The 24053-nt window shown below is 43.5% G+C and overlaps 1 protein-coding gene across 1 annotated transcript in view; it reads left to right on the top strand.

The window, feature by feature from the left end:
- ryr1b (ryanodine receptor 1b (skeletal)) overlaps positions 1–24053 on the top strand; it is a 287373-nt gene that overhangs the window by 141959 nt on the left and 121361 nt on the right. The window contains 7 exon segments of the mRNA XM_065027242.1: positions 416–483; positions 1203–1324; positions 6102–6151; positions 11880–11940; positions 15104–15230; positions 15774–15882; positions 17710–17791. Of these exon segments, the coding sequence (XP_064883314.1) occupies positions 416–483; positions 1203–1324; positions 6102–6151; positions 11880–11940; positions 15104–15230; positions 15774–15882; positions 17710–17791 (619 nt within the window).

The following is a 24053-nucleotide window of genomic DNA, read 5'->3' as shown; positions in this document are numbered from 1 at the left end:
TAGGGAGGGCAGAGGGATGGGATGGTTAGGGTAGAATGAGTTTACTGATTCTACATCTGGTGCATGTCATAAATACTGTCTATCGTACATCATACCAGTAAGTGGAACCAGAGGAGGTATTCCTGGTCAGATCATGTGGTGATGATGTAATCCATGTGTGACTGAGGCTGCTCTCTCTCTCTCTCTCTCTCTCTCTCTCTCTCTCTCTCCCTCTCACTCTCACGCTCCCTCTTTCTCTCTCTCTCTCTCTCTCTCTCTCCCTCTCCCTCTCCCTCTCTCCCTCCCTCTCCCTCTCTCCCTCCCTCTCTCTCTCAATTCAATTCAATTCAATTCAAGGGCTTTATTGGCATGGGAAACATGTGTTAACATTGCCAAAGCAAGTGAGGTAGATCTCCCTCTCTCTCTCTCTCTACAGAGGCTGTGGTTAGCAGTGGCAGAGTGGAGAAGTCTCCACACGAACAGGAGATCAAGTTCTTTGCCAAAGTGAGATGAGGATTAATTATCCAAGCTGTTATCCTATTAGCCTAGCTGTTAGCACATTATCCCTAGCTGTCAGCTCAGTAACCTAGTTGTTAGACCATTAGCTTAGCTGTTATCCCAATAGCCTCATTGTTAGCCCATTAGCTTAGCTCATTAGCCTAGCAGTTAGCCCATTAGACCCAAGGGTGTCAAACTCATTTTGCACCAGAGGCTTTTGGAAACTGTTAGCTTATTATTATCCTAGTTGTTAGACCATTAGATTATTAGCCTAGCTGTTTTAGGAAACTGTTAGCTTATTATTATCCTAGTTGTTAGACCATTAGATTATTAGCCTAGCTGTTAGCTTAGTAGTCTAGCTTTTAGCCCAGTAGTCTAACTGTTAGTCCATTAGCCTAGCTGTTAGCTTAGTAGTCTAGCTTTTAGCCCAGTAGTCTAACTGTTAGTCCATTAGCCTAGCTGTTAGCTTAGTAGTCTAGCTTTTAGCCCAGTAGTCTAATTGTTAGTCCATTAGCCTAGCTGTTAGCTTAGTAGTCTAGCTTTTAGCCCAGTAGTCTAACTGTTAGTCCATTAGCCTAGCTGTTAGCTTAGTAGTCTAGCTTTTAGCCCAGTAGTTTAACTGTTAGTCCATTAGCCTAGCTGTTAGCATCTTTGGGAGTTTTTTTATTGTGGAGCTCTAACACTGTGGTCTGATTGACACTCACCTCTCCGTTTCTGTGTGGTAGATTCTCCTGCCATTGGTTAACCAGTACTTTAAGAACCACTGCCTCTACTTCCTCTCCACGCCTGCCAAGTTGCTGGGCAGTGGAGGCCACTCCTCCAACAAGGAGAAGGAAATGATCGCCAGGTACGTTGATCGCCAAAGGCTTTGAGAGTAATACCAAAAGATATGCCATAGTACCAGGGCTCTAGGTGCAAGATCAAATGGTACGTCTTTAAAAAAAAAAAAAAAAAAAAATCAGAATCGTTGATCTTTCATTAAGAAAGATGATCTGCCTAAAACCTTTCGCACAATACCTTGCTCGTTATACTCTGTCTGCTGTACTCCCTATCTCCTTATCTCCTCCTCTCCTTGTTACTCCATTCCTCTGTCTGCTGTACTCCCTATCTCCTTATCTCCTCCTCTCCTTGTTACTCCATTCCTCTGTCTGCTGTACTCCCTATCTCCTTATCTCCTCCTCTCCTTGTTACTCCATTCCTCTGTCTGCTGTACTCCCTATCTCCTTATATCTCCTCCTCTCCTTGTTACTCCATTCCTCTGTCTGCTGTACTCCCTATCTCCTTATCTCCTCTCTCTCCTTGTTACTCCATTCCTCTGTCTGCTGTACTCCCTATCTCCTTATATCTCCTCCTCTCCTTGTTACTCCATTCCTCTGTCTGCTGTACTCCCTATCTCCTTATCTCCTCCTCTCCTTGTTACTCCATTCCTCTGTCTGCTGTACTCCCTATCTCCTTATATCTCCTCCTCTCCTTGTTACTCCATTCCTCTGTCTGCTGTACTCCCTATCTCCTTATATCTCCTCCTCTCCTTGTTACTCCATTCCTCTGTCTGCTGTACTCCCCATCTCCTTATATCTCCTCCTCTCCTTGTTACTCCATTCCTCTGTCTGCTGTACTCCCTATCTCCTTATATCTCCTCCTCTCCTTGTTACTCCATTCCTCTGTCTGCTGTACTCCCTATCTCCTTATATCTCCTCCTCTCCTTGTTACTCCATTCCTCTGTCTGCTGTACTCCCTATCTCCTTATATCTCCTCCTCTCCTTGTTACTCCATTCCTCTGTCTGCTGTACTCCCTATCTCCTTATATCTCCTCCTCTCCTTGTTACTCCATTCCTCTGTCTGCTGTACTCCCTATCTCCTTATATCTCCTCCTCTCCTTGTTACTCCATTCCTCTGTCTGCTGTACTCCCTATCTCCTTATATCTCCTCCTCTCCTTGTTACTCCATTCCTCTGTCTGCTGTACTCCCTATCTCCTTATATCTCCTCCTCTCCTTGTTACTCCATTCCTCTGTCTGCTGTACTCCATATCTCCTTATATCTCCTCCTCTCCTTGTTACTCCATTCCTCTGTCTGCTGTACTCCCTATCTCCTTATATCTCCTCCTCTCCTTGTTACTCCATTCCTCTGTCTGCTGTACTCCCTATCTCCTTATATCTCCTCCTCTCCTTGTTACTCCATTCCTCTGTCTGCTGTACTCCCTATCTCCTTATATCTCCTCCTCTCCTTGTTACTCCATTCCTCTGTCTGCTGTACTCCCTATCTCCTTATATCTCCTCCTCTCCTTGTTACTCCATTCCTCTGTCTGCTGTACTCCCTATCTCCTTATATCTCCTCCTCTCCTTGTTACTCCATTCCTCTGTCTGCTGTACTCCCTATCTCCTTATATCTCCTCCTCTCCTTGTTACTCCATTCCTCTGTCTGCTGTACTCCCTATCTCCTTATATCTCCTCCTCTCCTTGTTACTCCATTCCTCTGTCTGCTGTACTCCCTATCTCCTTATATCTCTCCTCTCCTTGTTACTCCATTCCTCTGTCTGCTGTACTCCCTATTATCTCTCCTCTCCTTGTTACTCCATTCCTCTGTCTCTGTACTCCCTATCTCCTTATCTCCTCCTCTCCTTGTTACTCCATTCCTCTGTCTGCTGTACTCCCTATCTCCTTATATCTCCTCCTCTCCTTGTTACTCCATTCCTCTGTCTGCTGTACTCCCTATCTCCTTATATCTCCTCCTCTCCTTGTTACTCCATTCCTCTGTCTGCTGTACTCCCTATCTCCTTATATCTCCTCCTCTCCTTGTTACTCCATTCCTCTGTCTGCTGTACTCCCTATCTCCTTATATCTCCTCCTCTCTTGTTACTCCATTCCTCTGTCTGCTGTACTCCCTATCTCCTTATATCTCCTCCTCTCCTTGTTACTCCATTCCTCTGTCTGCTGTACTCCCTATCTCCTTATCTCCTCCTCTCCTTGTTACTCCATTCCTCTGTCTGCTGTACTCCCTATCTCCTTATATCTCCTCCTCTCCTTGTTACTCCATTCCTCTGTCTGCTGTACTCCCTATCTCCTTATATCTCCTCCTCTCCTTGTTACTCCATTCCTCTGTCTGCTGTACTCCCTATCTCCTTATCTCCTCCTCTCCTTGTTACTCCATTCCTCTGTCTGCTGTACTCCCTATCTCCTTATATCTCCTCCTCTCCTTGTTACTCCATTCCTCTGCCTGCTGTACTCCTATCTCCTTATCTCCTCCTCTCCTTGTTACTCCATTCCTCTGTCTGCTGTACTCCCTATCTCCTTATCTCCTCCTCTCCTTGTTACTCCATTCCTCTGTCTGCTGTACTCCCTATCTCCTTATATCTCCTCCTCTCCTTGTTACTCCATTCCTCTGTCTGCTGTACTCCCTATCTCCTTATATCTCCTCCTCTCCTTGTTACTCCATTCCTCTGCCTGCTGTACTCCCTATCTCCTTATCTCCTCCTCTCCTTGTTACTCCATTCCTCTGTCTGCTGTACTCCCTATCTCCTTATCTCCTCCTCTCCATGTTACTCCATTCCTCTGTCTGCTGTACTCCCTATCTCCTTATATCTCCTCCTCTCCTTGTTACTCCATTCCTCTGTCTGCTGTACTCCCTATCTCCTTATATCTCCTCCTCTCCTTGTTACTCCATTCCTCTGTCTGCTGTACTCCCTATCTCCTTATATATCCTCCTCTCCTTGTTACTCCATTCCTCTGTCTGCTGTACTCCCTATCTCCTTATATCTCCTCCTCTCTATGTTACTCCATTCCTCTGTCTGCTGTACTCCCTATCTCCTTATATCTCCTCCTCTCCTTGTTACTCCATTCCTCTGTCTGCTGTACTCCCTATCTCCTTATCTCCTCCTCTCCTTGTTACTCCATTCCTCTGTCTGCTGTACTCCCTATCTCCTTATATCTCCTCCTCTCCATGTTACTCCATTCCTCTGTCTGCTGTACTCCCTATCTCCTTATATCTCCTCCTCTCCTTGTTACTCCATTCCTCTGTCTGCTGTACTCCCTATCTCCTTATCTCCTCCTCTCCTTGTTACTCCATTCCTCTGTCTGCTGTACTCCCTATCTCCTTATATCTCCTCCTCTCCTTGTTACTCCATTCCTCTGTCTGCTGTACTCCCTATCTCCTTATATCTCCTCCTCTCCTTGTTACTCCATTCCTCTGTCTGCTGTACTCCCTATCTCCTTATATCTCCTCCTCTCCTTGTTACTCCATTCCTCTGTCTGCTGTACTCCCTATCTCCTTATATCTCCTCCTCTCCTTGTTACTCCATTCCTCTGTCTGCTGTACTCCCTATCTCCTTATATCTCCTCCTCTCCTTGTTACTCCATTCCTCTGTCTGCTGTACTCCCTATCTCCTTATATCTCCTCCTCTCCTTGTTACTCCATTCCTCTGTCTGCTGTACTCCCTATCTCCTTATATCTCCTCCTCTCCTTGTTACTCCATTCCTCTGTCTGCTGTACTCCCTATCTCCTTATATCTCCTCCTCTCCTTGTTACTCCATTCCTCTGCCTGCTGTACTCCCTATCTCCTTATCTCCTCCTCTCCTTGTTACTCCATTCCTCTGTCTGCTGTACTCCCTATCTCCTTATATCTCCTCCCTCCTTGTTACTCCATTCCTCTGTCTGCTGTACTCCCTATCTCCTTATATCTCCTCCTCTCCTTGTTACTCCATTCCTCTGTCTGCTGTACTCCCTATCTCCTTATATCTCCTCCTCTCCTTGTTACTCCATTCCTCTGTCTGCTGTACTCCCTATCTCCTTATATCTCCTCCTCTCCATGTTACTCCATTCCTCTGTCTGCTGTACTCCCTATCTCCTTATCTCCTCCTCTCCTTGTTACTCCATTCCTCTGTCTGCTGTACTCCCTATCTCCTTATATCTCCTCCTCTCCTTGTTACTCCATTCCTCTGTCTGCTGTACTCCCTATCTCCTTATATCTCCTCCTCTCCTTGTTACTCCATTCCTCTGTCTGCTGTACTCCCTATCTCCTTATCTCCTCCTCTCCATGTTACTCCATTCCTCTGTCTGCTGTACTCCCTATCTCCTTATATCTCCTCCTCTCCTTGTTACTCCATTCCTCTGTCTGCTGTACTCCCTATCTCCTTATATCTCCTCCTCTCCTTGTTACTCCATTCCTCTGTCTGCTGTACTCCCTATCTCCTTATATCTCCTCCTCTCCTTGTTACTCCATTCCTCTGTCTGCTGTACTCCCTATCTCCTTATCTCCTCCTCTCCTTGTTACTCCATTCCTCTGTCTGCTGTACTCCCTATCTCCTTATATCTCCTCCTCTCCTTGTTACTCCATTCCTCTGTCTGCTGTACTCCCTATCTCCTTATCTCCTCCTCTCCTTGTTACTCCATTCCTCTGTCTGCTGTACTCCCTATCTCCTTATATCTCCTCCTCTCCTTGTTACTCCATTCCTCTCCTCTTTTATGGAATCTACTTCATTTCCTTGGACAGTTTGACCTTAACCTACTTATTTTTCATTCCGGTCCTCCCTTCCTATCCTCCCTTACCCTCCCTTTCCTTTCATTCTCCACTCCTCCTTTTCTCCTCCTCCTCCACTTACTCCTCCTCTTACTCCTCCTCCTCCCTCAGTATCTTCTGTAAGTTGGCAGCTCTGGTGAGACACAGAGTATCTCTCTTTGGTAAGGATCCTGAACCTGCATGTTGGACTGATGCCTGTTGGTCACCTCGCAATCTCATCTCTCTTACCATCTCTCTACATCAATATCCATCTCTCTACATCAATATCCATCTCTCTCTGTCTCTCTCATTGTCTCTGTGTCTGTCTGTTTCTATCGCTCTCTTTCTTTCTCTCTGTCTCTCAATTTCTCTCTCTCTCTCAATCCCTCTCTCGCGATCTCTCTATCTCTCTCTCTCTACCCCAATCTCTCTCTCTACCCCAATCTCTCTCTCTCTACCCCAATCTCTCTCTCTCTACCCCAATCTCTCTCTCTCTACCCCAATCTCTGTCTCTTTCCATTCGTCTCGATCAATGTCTTTCACCCCTTCCTGTTCAATCTGCCTCCCTCTAAACTTCCACCTCTCTCCACCCCTTCTGTCTTTCTATCTGCCTCCCTCTAAACTTCCACCTCTCTCCACCCCTTCTATCTGCCTCCCTCTAAACTTCCACCTCTCTCCAACCCTTCTATCTTTCTATCTGCCTCCCTCTAAACTTCCACCTCTCTCCAACCCTTCTATCTGCCTCCCTCTAAACTTCCACCTCTCTCCACCCCTTCTATCAGCCTCCCTCTAAACCTCCACCTCTCTCCACCCCTTCTATCAGCCTCCCTCTAAACTTCCACCTCTCTCCAACCCTTCTATCTTTCCATCAGCCTCCCTCTAAACTTCCACCTCTCTCCAACCCTTCTATCTTTCTATCTGCCTCCTCTAAACCTCCACTCTCTCCAACCCTTCTATCTGCCTCCTCTAAACCTCCACCTCTCTCCAACCCTTCTATCAGCCTCCTCTAAACTTCCACCTCTCTCCAACCCTTCTATCTTTCTATCTGCCTCCTCTAAACTTCCACCTCTCTCCAACCCTTCTATCTTTCTATCTGCCTCCCTCTAAACCTCCACCTCTCTCCAACCCTTCTATCAGCCTCCCTCTAAACTTCCACCTCTCTCCAACCCTTCTATCTTTCCATCAGCCTCCCTCTAAACTTCCACCTCTCTCCAACCCTTCTATCTTTCTATCTGCCTCCCTCTAAACCTCCACCTCTCTCCAACCCTTCTATCTGCCTCCCTCTAAACCTCCACCTCTCTCCAACCCTTCTATCTTTCCATCAGCCTCCCTCTAAACCTCCACCTCTCTCCAACCCTTCTATCTTTCCATCAGCCTCCCTCTAAACCTCCACCTCTCTCCAACCCTTCTATCAGCCTCCCTCTAAACTTCCACCTCTCTCCAACCCTTCTATCTTTCCATCAGCCTCCCTCTAAACCTCCACCTCTCTCCAACCCTTCTATCTTTCCATCAGCCTCCCTCTAAACTTCCACATCTCTCCAACCCTTCTATCTTTCTATCTGCCTCCCTCTAAACCTCCACCTCTCTCCAACCCTTCTATCTGCCTCCCTCTAAACCTCCACCTCTCTCCAACCCTTCTATCTTTCCATCAGCCTCCCTCTAAACCTCCACCTCTCTCCAACCCTTCTATCTTTCCATCAGCCTCCCTCTAAACCTCCACCTCTCTCCAACCCTTCTATCTTTCCATCAGCCTCCCTCTAAACCTCCACCTCTCTCCAACCCTTCTATCAGCCTCCCTCTAAACTTCCACCTCTCTCCAACCCTTCTATCAGCCTCCCTCTAAACTTCCACCTCTCTCCAACCCTTCTATCTGCCTCCCTCTAAACCTCCACCTCTCTCCACATCTTCTATCTTTCTATCTGCCTCCCTCTAAACCTCCACCTCTCTCCACCCCTTCTATCAGCCTCCCTCTAAACTTCCACCTCTCTCCACCCCTTCTATCAGCCTCCCTCTAAACTTCCACCTCTCTCCAACCCTTCTATCTTTCCATCAGCCTCCCTCTAAACTTCCACCTCTCTCCAACCCTTCTATCTTTCTATCTGCCTCCCTCTAAACCTCCACCTCTCTCCAACCCTTCTATCTGCCTCCCTCTAAACCTCCACCTCTCTCCAACCCTTCTATCAGCCTCCCTCTAAACTTCCACCTCTCTCCAACCCTTCTATCTTTCCATCAGCCTCCCTCTAAACGTCCACCTCTCTCCAACCCTTCTATCTTTCCATCAGCCTCCCTCTAAACCTCCACCTCTCTCCAACCCTTCTATCTTTCCATCAGCCTCCCTCTAAACTTCCACCTCTCTCCAACCCTTCTATCTGCCTCCCTCTAAACCTCCACCTCTCTCCAACCCTTCTATCTTTCCATCAGCCTCCCTCTAAACCTCCACCTCTCTCCAACCCTTCTATCAGCCTCCCTCTAAACTTCCACCTCTCTCCAACCCTTCTATCAGCCTCCCTCTAAACTTCCACCTCTCTCCAACCCTTCTATCTTTCCATCTGCCTCCCTCTAAACTTCCACCTCTCTCCACAGTTGTGCTTCTGCTCTGCATTGCTCTTCTCCTTTAGCTAGCTGCATCTCCTCTCTTGTTGTTGTGTAACCGGCAGCATCTCTGGGTACACACAGTGGTTAGTAAGTGTTGGTTGTGACGATCAAATCTCCACAGGTGTTGGGGGTTAGCTAACTCAGGTGCTGCGTGGTTGGTTTGTTTAGAGCGCTTGGCTTGAGGCAGTGCCTTCTCTATCTGCGTCCACTTCATCCACCAAACACGATGACACACACATCCTGTACAACTCTTCTAGTCTCAGCACAGTTACATGTCATTCATTAGTATCTGGATAAACTGGTGGGACACACCAACCATTGAGTTGTTTTCAGAGAATAACAAGTGATTATTTCTACTGACCCTTTTTCTAATGAGTTTAGCTGTTATTTACTTATCTTCTATCTACATTTGCCAGGTATTATTGATTGATTGATTGGTTGGTTGAGTGATTGGTTGGTTGGTTGGTTGAGTGATTGGTTGGTTGGTTCGTTGAGTGATTGGTTGGTTTGTTGAGTGATTGATTGGTTGGTTGGTTCGTTGAGTGATTGGTTGGTTTGTTGAGTGATTGATTGGTTGGTTGAGTGATTGGTTGCTTCGTTGAGTGATTGATTGGTTCGTTGAGTGATTGGTTGGTTGGTTGAGTGATTGGTTGGTTCGTTGGTTCGTTGAGTGACTGATTGGTTCGTTGAGTGATTGGTTGGTTCGTTGAGTGATTGGTTGGTTGGTTGAGTGATTGATTGGTTGGTTGGTTGGTTCATTGAGTGATTGATTAAGAATAAGAATTTGTTCTTAACTGACTTGCCTAGTTAAATAAAGGTAAAAAAAAAATGGTTGGTTGAGTGATTGGTTGCTTCGTTGAGTGATTGATTGGTTTGTTGAGTGATTGGTTGGTTCGTTGAGTGATTGGTTGGTTGGTTGAGTGATTGGTTGGTTGGTTGAGTGATTGGTTGGTTGGTTGGTTGGTTGGTTGAGTGATTGGTTGGTTGGTTGGTTGGTTGGTTGAGTGATTGGTTGGTTGGTTGGTTGAGTGATTGGTTGGTTGGTTCGTTGAGTGATTGGTTGGTTTGTTGAGTGATTGATTGGTTGGTTGGTTCGTTGAGTGATTGGTTGGTTTGTTGAGTGATTGATTGGTTGGTTGAGTGATTGGTTGATTTCGTTGAGTTGAGTGATTGATTGGTTCGTTGAGTGATTGGTTGGTTGGTTGAGTTGATTGGTTGGTTCGTTGGTTCGTCGCTTGAGTGATTGAGTGATTGGTTGGTTCGTTGAGTGACTGATTGGTTCGTTGAGTGATTGGTTGGTTGGTTGGTTCATTGAGTGATTGATTAAGAATAAGAATTTGTTCTTAACTGACTTGCCTAGTTAAATAAAGGTAAAAAAAATGGTTGGTTGAGTGATTGGTTGCTTCGTTGAGTGATTGATTGGTTTGTTGAGTGATTGGTTGGTTCGTTGAGTGATTGGTTGGTTGGTTGAGTGATTGGTTGGTTGGTTGGTTGAGTGATTGGTTGGTTGGTTGGTTGGTTGGTTGAGTGATTGGTTGGTTGGTTGGTTGAGTGATTGGTTGGTTGGTTGGTTGAGTGATTGGTTGGTTGGTTGAGTGATTGGTTGGTTGAGTGATTAGTTGGTTGGTTGAGTGATTGGTTGGTTCATTGAGTGATTGGTTGGTTGGTTGAGTGATTGGTTGCTTCGTTGAGTGATTGATTGGTTCGTTGAGTGATTGGTTGGTTGGTTGAGTGATTGGTTGGTTCGTTGGTTCGTTGAGTGACTGATTGGTTCGTTGAGTGATTGGTTGGTTCGTTGAGTGATTGGTTGGTTGGTTGAGTGATTGATTGGTTGGTTGGTTGGTTCATTGAGTGATTGATTAAGAATAAGAATTTGTTCTTAACTGACTTGCCTAGTTAAATAAAGGTTAAAAAAAATGGTTGGTTGAGTGATTGGTTGCTTCGTTGAGTGATTGATTGGTTTGTTGAGTGATTGGTTGGTTCGTTGAGTGATTGGTTGGTTGGTTGAGTGATTGGTTGGTTGGTTGAGTGATTGGTTGGTTGGTTGGTTGGTTGGTTGAGTGATTGGTTGGTTGGTTGGTTGGTTGGTTGAGTGATTGGTTGGTTGGTTGGTTGAGTGATTGGTTGGTTGGTTCGTTGAGTGATTGGTTGGTTTGTTGAGTGATTGATTGGTTGGTTGGTTCGTTGAGTGATTGGTTGGTTTGTTGAGTGATTGATTGGTTGGTTGAGTGATTGGTTGCTTCGTTGAGTGATTGATTGGTTCGTTGAGTGATTGGTTGGTTGGTTGAGTGATTGGTTGGTTCGTTGGTTCGTTGAGTGATTGGTTGGTTCGTTGAGTGACTGATTGGTTCGTTGAGTGATTGGTTGGTTGGTTGGTTCATTGAGTGATTGATTAAGAATAAGAATTTGTTCTTAACTGACTTGCCTAGTTAAATAAAGGTAAAAAAAATGGTTGGTTGAGTGATTGGTTGCTTCGTTGAGTGATTGATTGGTTTGTTGAGTGATTGGTTGGTTCGTTGAGTGATTGGTTGGTTGGTTGAGTGATTGGTTGGTTGGTTGAGTGATTGGTTGGTTGGTTGGTTGAGTGATTGGTTGGTTGGTTGGTTGGTTGGTTGAGTGATTGGTTGGTTGGTTGGTTGAGTGATTGGTTGGTTGGTTGGTTGAGTGATTGGTTGGTTGGTTGAGTGATTGGTTGGTTGAGTGATTAGTTGGTTGGTTGAGTGATTGGTTGGTTCATTGAGTGATTGGTTGGTTCGTTGAGTGATTGATTGGTTCGTTGAGTGACTGATTGGTTCGTTGAGTGATTGGTTGGTTGAGTGATTGGTTGGTTGGTTGGTTCATTGAGTGATTGATTAAGAATAAGAATTTGTTCTTAACTGACTTGCCTAGTTAAATAAAGGTTTTTAAAAAATGGTTGGTTGAGTGATTGGTTGCTTCGTTGAGTGATTGATTGGTTTGTTGAGTGATTGGTTGGTTCGTTGAGTGATTGTTTGGTTCGTTGAGTGATTGGTTGGTTGGTTGAGTGATTGGTTGGTTGGTTGAGTGATTGGTTGGTTGGTTGGGTGAGTGATTGGTTGGTTGGTTGAGTGATTGGTTGGTTGGTTGAGTGATTGGTTGGTTGGTTGAGTGATTGGTTGGTTGGTTGGTTGAGTGATTAGTTGGTTGTTTGAGTGATTGGTTGGTTTGTTGAGTGATTGGTTGGTTCGTTGAGTGATTGGTCGGTTGGTTGGTTCGTTGAGTGATTGGTTGGTTGGTTGGTTGAGTGATTGGTTGCTTGATGGATGGATTGATAACAGAGTCTCTGTGTGTTGTCAGGAACGGATGCTGGCGCGGTGGTGAATTGTCTGCACATCCTGTCACGATCACTGGACGCCAGGTAACACACGCTCAACACGTCCGCCAACAACACATTATACACACCGTTGGACACCAACTAGGACTGAGGGAGATCTACTGAGGGCAGGATGTTTACATTCTGTCAGAACAGGATGTTGTTACATCTCAGTTATCCTGTGGAGAGGAGAAGGGCCGCAGTCTGTTTTCAGTCAACGGATAAGTTAGGACAGGGAGTGAATTAGGGAGGAATGTGGGCCGAGGTCACAGTCAGATGAAGTGAGAAAGAATCATGCATCGCTAAAGTTCTGCCTGGCAACAGAGATCGATTGGCTGTCCAGATGTGTCAGATGAGGTCAAGAACGAACAGTCCTATGACATACACACATAGGAGGCAGGGCCATGACTACACCAATGAGAGGTACCACCTACATTTCTGCCTAGCAACAGAGATGTATTGGCTGTCGAGATGTGCAAGGAGTTGACTCCGCCCAGCGGAGGGTATAAATATGTGTACTTGTGGAACCATGTCTTTGTCTGACACGGAACCCAAAACGGCTGCGCGCGTGCGCCCTCGTGCATACGTTTATTTTGTCCCCTTTCACCAAACGCGATCACGACACGCAGGTTAAAATATCAAAACAAACTCTGAACCAATTACATTACTTTGGGAACAGGTCGAAAAGCATTGAACATGTACAGCAATTCAGCTAGTTAGCTTGCACTTGCTAGCTAATTTGTCCTATTTAGCTAGCTTGCTGATGCTAGCTAATTTATGCTGGCATATAAACATTGAGTTGTTATTTTACCTGAAATGCACAAGGTCCTCTACTCTGACAATTAATCCACACATAAAACGGCCAACCAAATCGTTTCTAGTCATCTCTCCTCCTTCCAGGCTTTTTCATCTTTGAACGTATATGGTGATTGGCATCTACACTTTCATAGTATTACTACACCGACCGGCAACACAGTTCGTCTTTCAATCACCCACGTGGGTATAACCAATGAGGAGATGGCACGTGGGTACCTGCTTCTATAAACCAATGAGGAGATGGGAGAGGCAGGACTTGCAGCGCGATTTGCGTTAGAAATAGAAAGGAGTTCTATTGTAGCCCTTGGAAACGCAGACGCTCGTTGACGCGCGCGAGCAGTGTGGTGCAGTAATTGAAAAACATAGATTTCTAAATGTATTTTGCAACACCAGAGGTGTGGTCAGCCTGTTATGCAGCTGTTAGACCCAGTGGGTAAATAGCAACTCACACATACTACAATACCATAATACAACTCACATATACTACAATACTATAATACAACTCACATATACTACAATACTATAATACAACTCACATATACTACAATACTACAATACAACTCACATATACTACAATACTATACTACAACTCACACATACTACAATACTAACAATACTACAATACAACTCACATATACTACAATACTACAATACAACTCACATATACTACAATACTATACTACAACTCACATATACGACAATACTATACTACAACTCACATATACTACAATACTATAATACAACTCACATATACTACAATACCATAATACAACTCACATATACTACAATACCATAATACAACTCACATATACTACACTACTATAATACAACTCACATATACTGAACTACTATAATACAACTCACATATACTACAATACTATACTACAACTCACATATACTACAATAATATAATACAACTCACATATACTACAATACCATAATACAACTCACATATACTACACTACTATAATACAACTCACATATACTACAATACTATAATACAACTCACATATACTACAATACCATAATACAACTCACATATACTACAATACTATAATACAACTCACATATACTACAATACTATAATACAACTCACATATACTACAATACCATAATACAACTCACATATACTACAATACTACAATACAACTCACATATACTACAATACCATATTACAACTCACATATACTACAATACCATAATACAACTCACATATACTACAATACTATAATACAACTCACATATACTACAATACCATAATACAACTCACATATACTACAATACTACAATACAACTCACATATACTACAATACTATATTACAACTCACATATACTACAATACTAACAATACTACAATACTATAATACAACTCACATATACTACAATACTATACTACAACTCACACATACTACAATACTAACAATACTACAATACTATAATACAACTCACATATACTACAATACTATAATACAACTCACATATACTACAATACTATAATACAACTCACATATACTACAATACTATATTACAACTCACATATACTACAATACTATAATACAACTCACATATACTACAATACTATAATACAACTCACATATACTACAATACTATATTACAACTCACATATACTACAATATTATATTACACTCTCCTTTATTTTCTATTTCTATCCATTCAAACGTACAGTATAGTTTTTACATAATGATCTCTCTCTCTCTCTCTTTCTCTCCTTGTCTTTCCCTCTCTCCAGGATGGTAATGATCTCTCTCTCCTTGTCTCTCCCTCTCTCCAGGACGGTAATGATCTCTCTCTCCTTGTCTTTCCCTCTCTCCAGGATGGTAATGATCTCTCTCTCCTTGTCTCTCCCTCTCTCCAGGACGGTAATGATCTCTCTCTCCTTGTCTTTCCCTCTCTCCAGGATGGTAATGATCTCTCTCTCCTTGTCTTTCCCTCTCTCCAGGACGGTAATGATCTCTCTCTCTCCTTGTCTTTCCCTCTCTCCAGGACGGTAATGATCTCTCTCTCCTTGTCTTTCCCTCTCTCCAGGACGGTAATGATCTCTCTCTCCTTGTCTCTCCCTCTCTCCAGGACGGTAATGATCTCTCTCTCCTTGTCTCTCCCTCTCTCCAGGATGGTAATGATCTCTCTCTCCTTGTCTCTCCCTCTCTCCAGGATGGTAATGATCTCTCTCTCCATGTCTTTCCCTCTCTCCAGGATGGTAATGATCTCTCTCTCCTTGTCTCTCCCTCTCTCCAGGATGGTAATGATCTCTCTCTCCTTGTCTTTCCCTCTCTCCAGGATGGTAATGATCTCTCTCTCCTTGTCTTTCCCTCTCTCCAGGACGGTAATGATCTCTCTCTCTCTTTCTCTCCTTGTCTTTCCCTCTCTCCAGGACGGTAATGAAGTCAGGTCCTGAGATTGTGAAGGCAGGACTGCGACAGTTCTTTGAGAGCGCTGCAGACGACATAGAGAAGATGGTGGAGAATCTGAAGCTGGGCAAGGTTTCTAGCAGGAACCAGGTCAGAGATGACACCTTAACGTTAGTCCTACAGCAGGTGGTTCCTCCCAGCTGCCCTTCTGAGTTAACTCCTCCCTCCTTCTCTCTCCCCCTCTCTCTCTCCTCTCTCCTTCTCTCTCTCCCCTCTCCTTCTCTCTCTCCCCTCTCCTTCTCTCTCTCTTCTCCATCCATCTCTCACCCACCCCTCTCCTTCTCTCTCTCCCCCCTCCCTCTCTCTCTCCTCTCTCCTTCTCTCTCTCCCCTCTCCTTCTCTCTCTCTTCTCCATCCATCTCTCACCCACCCCTCTCCTTCTCTCTCTCCCCCCTCCCTCTCTCTCCCCTCTCTCTCTCCTCTCTCTCCCCTCTCCTTCTCTCTCCTCTCCCCTCTCCTCTCTCTCTCTTCTCCATCTATCTATCTCTCTCCCCTCTCCTTCTCTCTCTCTTTTCTCCATCTATCTCTCTCCCCTCTCCTCTCTCTCTCTTCTCCATTTGTCTCTCACCCCTCTCCTTCTCTCTCTCTTCTCCCTCTCTTCCTCTCCCCCCATCTTTTTGTCTCTGTGTGCAGGTGAAGGGTGTGTCCCAGAACATCAACTACACCACCATCGCCCTGCTCCCTGTCCTGACCACCCTGTTCGACCACATCGCCCAGCACCAGTTTGGGGACGACGTCATCTGTGAGTCTGCCAACCTCCTCAACTGCTTCACCACATTAACATAATGACAGAGGGTCAGTCTACATCAGGACATTAACATAATGACAGAGGGTCATTAACATAACGATAGAGGGTCAGTCTACATCAGGACATTAACATAACTATAGAGGGTTAGTCTATATTACATTAACATAATGATAGAGGGTCAGTCTACATCACCACATAATGATAGAGGGTCAGTCTACATCACCACATAATGATAGAGGGTTAGTCTACATCACCACATAATGATAGAGGGTTAGTCTACATCACCACATAATGATAGAGGGTCAGTCTACATCACCACATAATGATAGAGGGTCAGTCTACATCACCACATAATGATAGAGGGTTAGTCTACATCACCACATAATGATAGAGTGTTAGTCTACATCACCACATAATGATATAGGGTCAGTCTACATCACCACATTAACATAATGATAGAGGGTCAGTCTACATCACCACATAATGATAGAGGGTTAGTCTACATCACCACATAATGATAGAGGGTCAGTCTACATCACCACATAATGATATAGGGTTAGTCTACATCACCACATAATGATATAGGGTCAGTCTACATCACCACATTAACATAATGATAGAGGGTCAGTCTACATCACCGCATAATGATAGAGGGTCAGTCTACATCACCACATAATGATAGAGGGTCAGTCTACATCACCACATAATGATATAGGGTCAGTCTACATCACCACATAATGATATAGGGTTAGTCTACATCACCACATAATGATATAGGGTTAGTCTACATCACCACATAATGATAGAGGGTCAGTCTACATCACCACATTAACATAATGATATAGGGTCAGTCTACATCACCACATAATGATATAGGGTCAGTCTACATCACCACATAATGATATAGGGTTAGTCTACATCACCACATAATGATATAGGGTCAGTCTACATCACCACATTAACATAATGATAGAGGGTCAGTCTACATCGCCACATAATGACAGAGGGTCAGTCTACATCAGGACATTAACATAATGATAGAGGGTCAGTCTACATCACCAAATTAACATAATGATAGAGGGTCAGTCTACAATCACCACATTAACATGACCCCTGTCTGTCTATCTGACCCCTGTCTGTCTGTCTGTCTGTCTGGCTCCGGTCTTCTGTCTGTCTAACTCATGTCTGTCTATCTGACCCCTGTCTGACTATCTGACTCCTGTCTGTCTATCTGACCCCTGTCTGTCTATCTGACCCCTGTCTGTCTGGCTCCGGTCTTCTGTCTATCTGACCCCTGTCTGTCTATCTGACCCCTGTCTGTCTATCTGACCCCTGTCTGTCTGTCTGTCTGTCTGGCTCCGGTCTTCTGTCTATCTGACCCCTGTCTGTCTATCTGACCCCTGTCTGTCTATCTGACCCCTATCTGTCTGTCTGTCTGTCTGTCTGTCTGTCTGTCTGTCTGGCTCCGGTCTTCTGTCTATCTGACCCCTGTCTGTTTATCTGACCCCTGTCTGTCTATCTGACCCCTGTCTGTCTATCTGACCCCTGTCTGTCTATCTGACCCCTGTCTGTCTGTCTGTCTGTCTGTCTGTCTGGCTCCGGTCTTCTGTCTATCTGACCCCTGTCTGTCTATCTGACCCCTGTCTGTCTATCTGACCCCTGTCTGTCTATCTGACCCCTGTCTGTCTATCTGACCCCTGTCTGTCTAACTAACTCTTGTCTGTCTCTGACTCCTATCTGTCTGTCTGATTCTTTGATTCCTCCCTGTCTGTCTCTCTGACTCCTGTCTATCTGATTCCTTCCTGTCTGTCTGCCCTCCAGTGGACGACCTTCAGATCTCGTGTTACAGGATCATGTGTTCCATCTACTCGCTGGGCACCGTGAAGACGCCTCACGCTGAGAAGTTAGTACACACTACCTGCTTAAAGGGAAATTACAATCAAAATAATTCTCTCTTTTGCTATTTTTCCCTTTTGATACAGTCCCCAAAATATTTATCATGTCATCAGTCAAACTTTCAAGATATCGGACTTCCAAGAAGCATTTTGACGATGTGACCAGTGACACTTTGCTTCTTGAAAGTCCGATATCGTAAAAGTTTGACTGCTGACATTCAAAATATGTTGGGACAATGAAAGAAATACCAAAATACCGTTTGTCTGTCTGTCTGTCTGTCTGTCTGTCTGTCTGTCTGTCTGTCTGTCTGTCTGTCTGTCTGTCTGTCTGTATCTCTATATGTCTGTCTGTCTGTCTGTCTGTCTGTCTGTCTGTCTGTCTGTCTGTCTGTCTGTATCTCTATATCTCTGTCTGGTCTGTCTGTCTGTCTGTCTGTCTGTCTGTCTGTCTGTCTGTCTGTCTGTCTGTCTGTCTGTCTGTCTGTCTGTCTGTCTGTCTGTCTGTCTGTCTCTGTCTGTCTGTCTGTCTGTCCACTGTATGCAATGTCTCACAGTATCGCAGTGCATTTTCTCATATGTTAATTAAGCAAACATTTGTGAAACTCTGTCAACAAAGAAATATCTAATAAAATCTAATCTAAATCACTACTCTCCACCAGCGTCAAAGGGCTCTGGTCAAAAGTAGTTCACTAAATTATGGGCTCAGTGTTTATAGTGGCTATTATCCCTGTGGGCTCAGTGTTTATAGTGGTTATTATCCCTGTGGGCTCAGTGTTTATAGTGCTTATTATCCCTGTGGGCTCAGTGTTTATAGTGGTTATTATCCCTGTGGGCTCAGTGTTTATAGTGGTTATTATCCCTATGGGCTCAGTGTTTATAGTGGTTATTATCCCTATGGGCTCAGTGTTTATAGTGGTTATTATCCCTATGGGCTCAGTGTTTATAGTGGTTATTATCCCTATGGGCTCAGTGTTTATAGTGGCTATTATCCCTATGGGCTCAGTGTTTATAGTGGTTATTATCGCTATGGGCTCAGTGTTTATAGTGGTTATTATCGCTATGGGCTCAGTGTTTATAGTGGTTATTATCGCTGTGGGCTCAGTGTTTATAGAGGTTATTATCCCTATGGGCTCAGTGTTTATAGTGGTTATTATCGCTATGGGCTCAGTGTTTACAGTGGTTATTATCCCTGTGGGCTCAGTGTTTAAAGTGGTTATTATCCCTATGGGCTCAGTGTTTATAGTGGTTATTATCGATGTGGACTCAGTGTTTATAGTGCTTATTATCCCTGTGGGCTCAGTGTTTATAGTGGTTATTATCCCTATGGGCTCAGTGTTTATAGTGGTTATTATCGCTATGGGCTCAGTGTTTATAGTGCTTATTATCCCTGTGGGCTCAGTGTTTATAGTGGTTATTATCGCTATGGGCTCAGTGTTTATAGTGGTTATTATCCCTGTGGGCTCAGTGTTTATAGTGGTTATTATTCTATATATTATGGGCTCAGTGTTTATAGTGGTTATTATCACTGTGGGCTCAGTGTTTATAGTGGTTATTATCCCTATGGGCTCAGTGTTTATAGTGGTTATTATCCCTGTGGGCTCAGTGTTTATAGAGGTTATTATCCCTGTGGGCTCAGTGTTTATAGTGGTTATTATCCCTATGGGCTCAGTGTTTATAGTGGTTATTATCCCTGTGGGCTCAGTGTTTATAGTGGTTATTATCCCTATGGGCTCAGTGTTTATAGTGGTTATTATCGATGTGGCCTCAGTGTTTATAGTGGTTATTATCCCTGTGGGCTCAGTGTTTATAGTGGTTATTATCCCTATGGGCTCAGTGTTTATAGTGGTTATTATCCCTGTGGGCTCAGTGTTTATAGTGGTTATTATCGATGTGGACTCAGTGTTTATAGTGGTTATTATCCCTGTGGGCTCAGTGTTTATAGTGGTTATTATCCCTGTGGGCTCAGTGTTTATAGTGGTTATTATCCCTGTGGGCTCAGTGTTTATAGTGGGTATTATCCCTGTGGGCTCAGTGTTTATAGTGGTTATTATCCCTGTGGGCTCAGTGTTTATAGTGGTTATTATTCTATATATTATGGGCTCAGTGTTTATAGTGGCTATTATCCCTGTGGGCTCAGTGTTTATAGTGGTTATTATCGATGTGGGCTCAGTGTTTATAGTGCTTATTATCCCTATGGGCTCAGTGTTTATAGTGGTTATTATCACTGTGGGCTCAGTGTTTATAGTGGTTATTATCCCTGTGGGCTCAGTGTTTATAGTGGTTATTATCCCTGTGGGCTCAGTGTTTATAGTGGTTATTATCCCTGTGGGCTCAGTGTTTATAGTGGTTATTATCCCTGTGGGCTCAGTGTTTATAGTGGTTATTATCGATGTGGCCTCAGTGTTTATAGTGGTTATTATCCCTGTGGGCTCAGTGTTTATAGTGTCTCTGGTTATTATCGCTATGGGCTCAGTGTTTATAGTGGTTATTATCGCTATGGGCTCAGTGTTTATAGTGGTTATTATCGCTGTGGACTCAGTGTTTATAGTGGTTATTATCGCTATGGGCTCAGTGTTTATAGTGGTTATTATCGCTATGGGCTCAGTGTTTATAGTGGTTATTATCGCTATGGGCTCAGTGTTTATAGTGGTTATTATCCCTATGGGCTCAGTGTTTATAGTGGTTATTATCGATGTGGGCTCAGTGTTTATAGTGGTTATTATCCCTATGGGCTCAGTGTTTATAGTGGTTATTATCCCTGTGGGCTCAGTGTTTATAGAGGTTATTATCCCTGTGGGCTCAGTGTTTATAGTGGTTATTATCCCTGTGGGCTCAGTGTTTGTAGTGGTTATTATCGCTATGGGCTCAGTGTTTATAGTGGTTATTATCGATGTGGGCTCAGTGTTTATAGTGGTTATTATCGCTATGGGCTCAGTGTTTATAGTGGTTATTATCCCTGTGGGCTCAGTGTTTATAGTGGTTATTATCCCTATGGGCTCAGTGTTTATAGTGGTTATTATCGATGTGGCCTCAGTGTTTATAGTGGTTATTATCCCTGTGGGCTCAGTGTTTATAGTGGTTATTATCCCTATGGGCTCAGTGTTTATAGTGGTTATTATCCCTGTGGGCTCAGTGTTTATAGTGGTTATTATCCCTGTGGGCTCAGTGTTTATAGTGGTTATTATCAATGTGGGCTCAGTGTTTATAGTGGTTATTATCCCTGTGGGCTCAGTGTTTATAGTGGTTATTATTCTATATATTATGGGCTCAGTGTTTATAGTGGCTATTATCCCTGTGGGCTCAGTGTTTATAGTGGGTATTATCCCTGTGGGCTCAGTGTTTATAGTGGTTATTATCCCTGTGGGCTCAGTGTTTATAGTGGTTATTATTCTATATATTATGGGCTCAGTGTTTATAGTGGCTATTATCCCTGTGGGCTCAGTGTTTATAGTGGGTATTATCCCTGTGGGCTCAGTGTTTATAGTGGTTATTATCCCTGTGGGCTCAGTGTTTATAGTGGTTATTATTCTATATATTATGGGCTCAGTGTTTATAGTGGCTATTATCCCTGTGGGCTCAGTGTTTATAGTGGTTATTATCGATGTGGGCTCAGTGTTTATAGTGGTTATTTTCCCTATGGGCTCAGTGTTTATAGTGGGTATTATCCCTGTGGGCTCAGTGTTTATAGTGGTTATTATCCCTGTGGGCTCAGTGTTTATAGTGGTTATTATTCTATATATTATGGGCTCAGTGTTTATAGTGGCTATTATCCCTGTGGGCTCAGTGTTTATAGTGGTTATTATCGATGTGGGCTCAGTGTTTATAGTGGTTATTTTCCCTATGGGCTCAGTGTTTATAGTGGTTATTATCCCTATGGGCTCAGTGTTTATAGTGGTTATTATCGCTATGGGCTCAGTGTTTATAGTGGTTATTATCAATGTGGGCTCAGTGTTTATAGTGGTTATTATCGCTATGGGCTCAGTGTTTATAGTGGTTATTATCAATGTGGGCTCAGTGTTTGTAGTGGTTATTATCGCTATGGGCTCAGTGTTTATAGTGGTTATTATCGATGTGGGCTCAGTGTTTATAGTGGTTATTATCCCTATGGGCTCAGTGTTTATAGTGGTTATTATCCCTGTGGGCTCAGTGTTTATAGAGGTTATTATCCCTGTGGGCTCAGTGTTTATAGTGGTTATTATCCCTGTGGGCTCAGTGTTTGTAGTGGTTATTATCGCTATGGGCTCAGTGTTTATAGTGGTTATTATCGATGTGGGCTCAGTGTTTATAGTGGTTATTATCGCTATGGGCTCAGTGTTTATAGTGGTTATTATCCCTGTGGGCTCAGTGTTTATAGTGGTTATTATCCCTGTGGGCTCAGTGTTTATAGTGGTTATTATCCCTATGGGCTCAGTGTTTATAGTGGTTATTATCAATGTGGGCTCAGTGTTTATAGTGGTTATTATCCCTATGGGCTCAGTGTTTATAGTGGTTATTATCCCTGTGGGCTCAGTGTTTATAGTGGGTATTATCGATGTGGGCTCAGTGTTTATAGTGGTTATTATCCCTGTGGACTCAGTGTTTATAGTGGTTATTATCACTGTGGGCTCAGTGTTTATAGTGGTTATTATCACTATGGGCTCAGTGTTTATAGTGGTTATTATCAATGTGGGCTCAGTGTTTATAGTGGTTATTATCGCTATGGGCTCAGTGTTTATAGTGGTTATTATCGCTATGGGCTCAGTGTTTATAGTGGTTATTATCAATGTGGGCTCAGTGTTTGTAGTGGTTATTATCGCTATGGGCTCAGTGTTTATAGTGGTTATTATCGATGTGGGCTCAGTGTTTATAGTGGTTATTATCCCTATGGGCTCAGTGTTTATAGTGGTTATTATCCCTGTGGGCTCAGTGTTTATAGAGGTTATTATCCCTGTGGGCTCAGTGTTTATAGTGGTTATTATCCCTGTGGGCTCAGTGTTTATAGTGGTTATTATCCCTGTGGGCTCAGTGTTTGTAGTGGTTATTATCGCTATGGGCTCAGTGTTTATAGTGGTTATTATCGATGTGGGCTCAGTGTTTATAGTGGTTATTATCGCTATGGGCTCAGTGTTTATAGTGGTTATTATCCCTGTGGGCTCAGTGTTTATAGTGGTTATTATCCTTGTGGGCTCAGTGTTTATAGTGGTTATTATCCCTATGGGCTCAGTGTTTATAGTGGTTATTATCGATGTGGGCTCAGTGTTTATAGTGGTTATTATCGCTATGGGCTCAGTGTTTATAGTGGTTATTATCACTGTGGGCTCAGTGTTTATAGTGGGTATTATCGATGTGGGCTCAGTGTTTATAGTGGTTATTATCGATGTGGACTCAGTGTTTATAGTGGTTATTATCGCTGTGGGCTCAGTGTTTATAGTGGTTATTATTCTATATATTATGGGCTCAGTGTTTATAGTGGTTATTATCCCTGTGGGCTCAGTGTTTATAGTGGTTATTATCGCTGTGGGCTCAGTGTTTATAGTGGTTATTATCCCTGTGGGCTCAGTGTTTATAGTGGTTATTATCGCTGTGGGCTCAGTGTTTATAGTGGTTATTATCCCTGTGGGCTCAGTGTTTATAGTGGTTATTATCCCTGTGGGCTCAGTGTTTATAGTGGTTATTATCCCTGTGGGCTCAGTGTTTATAGTGCTTATTATCCCTGTGGGCTCAGTGTTTATAGTGGTTATTATCGCTATAGGCTCAGTGTTTATAGTGGTTATTATCCCTGTGGGCTCAGTGTTTATAGTGGTTATTATCCCTGTGGGCTCAGTGTTTATAGTGGTTATTATTCTATATATTATGGGCTCAGTGTTTATAGTGGCTATTATCCCTATGGGCTCAGTGTTTATAGTGGTTATTATCACTGTGGGCTCAGTGTTTATAGTGGTTATTATCCCTGTGGGCTCAGTGTTTATAGTGGTTATTATCACTGTGGGCTCAGTGTTTATAGTGGTTATTATCCCTGTGGGCTCAGTGTTTATAGTGGTTATTATCCCTATGGGCTCAGTGTTTTTATAGTGGTTATTACTCTATATATTATGGGCTCAGTGTTTATAGTGGCTATTATCCCTATGGGCTCAGTGTTTATAGTGGTTATTATCGCTGTGGGCTCAGTGTTTATAGTGGTTATTATTCTATATATTATGGGCTCAGTGTTTATAGTGGTTATTATCGATGTGGGCTCAGTGTTTATAGTGGTTATTATCCCTATGGGCTCAGTGTTTATAGTGGCTATTA

Source organism: Oncorhynchus nerka, linkage group LG14 (assembly GCF_034236695.1).
Source record: "Oncorhynchus nerka isolate Pitt River linkage group LG14, Oner_Uvic_2.0, whole genome shotgun sequence".
Lineage (NCBI taxonomy): Eukaryota > Metazoa > Chordata > Actinopteri > Salmoniformes > Salmonidae > Oncorhynchus > Oncorhynchus nerka.
This window is presented reverse-complemented; position numbering and strand designations above follow the sequence as displayed.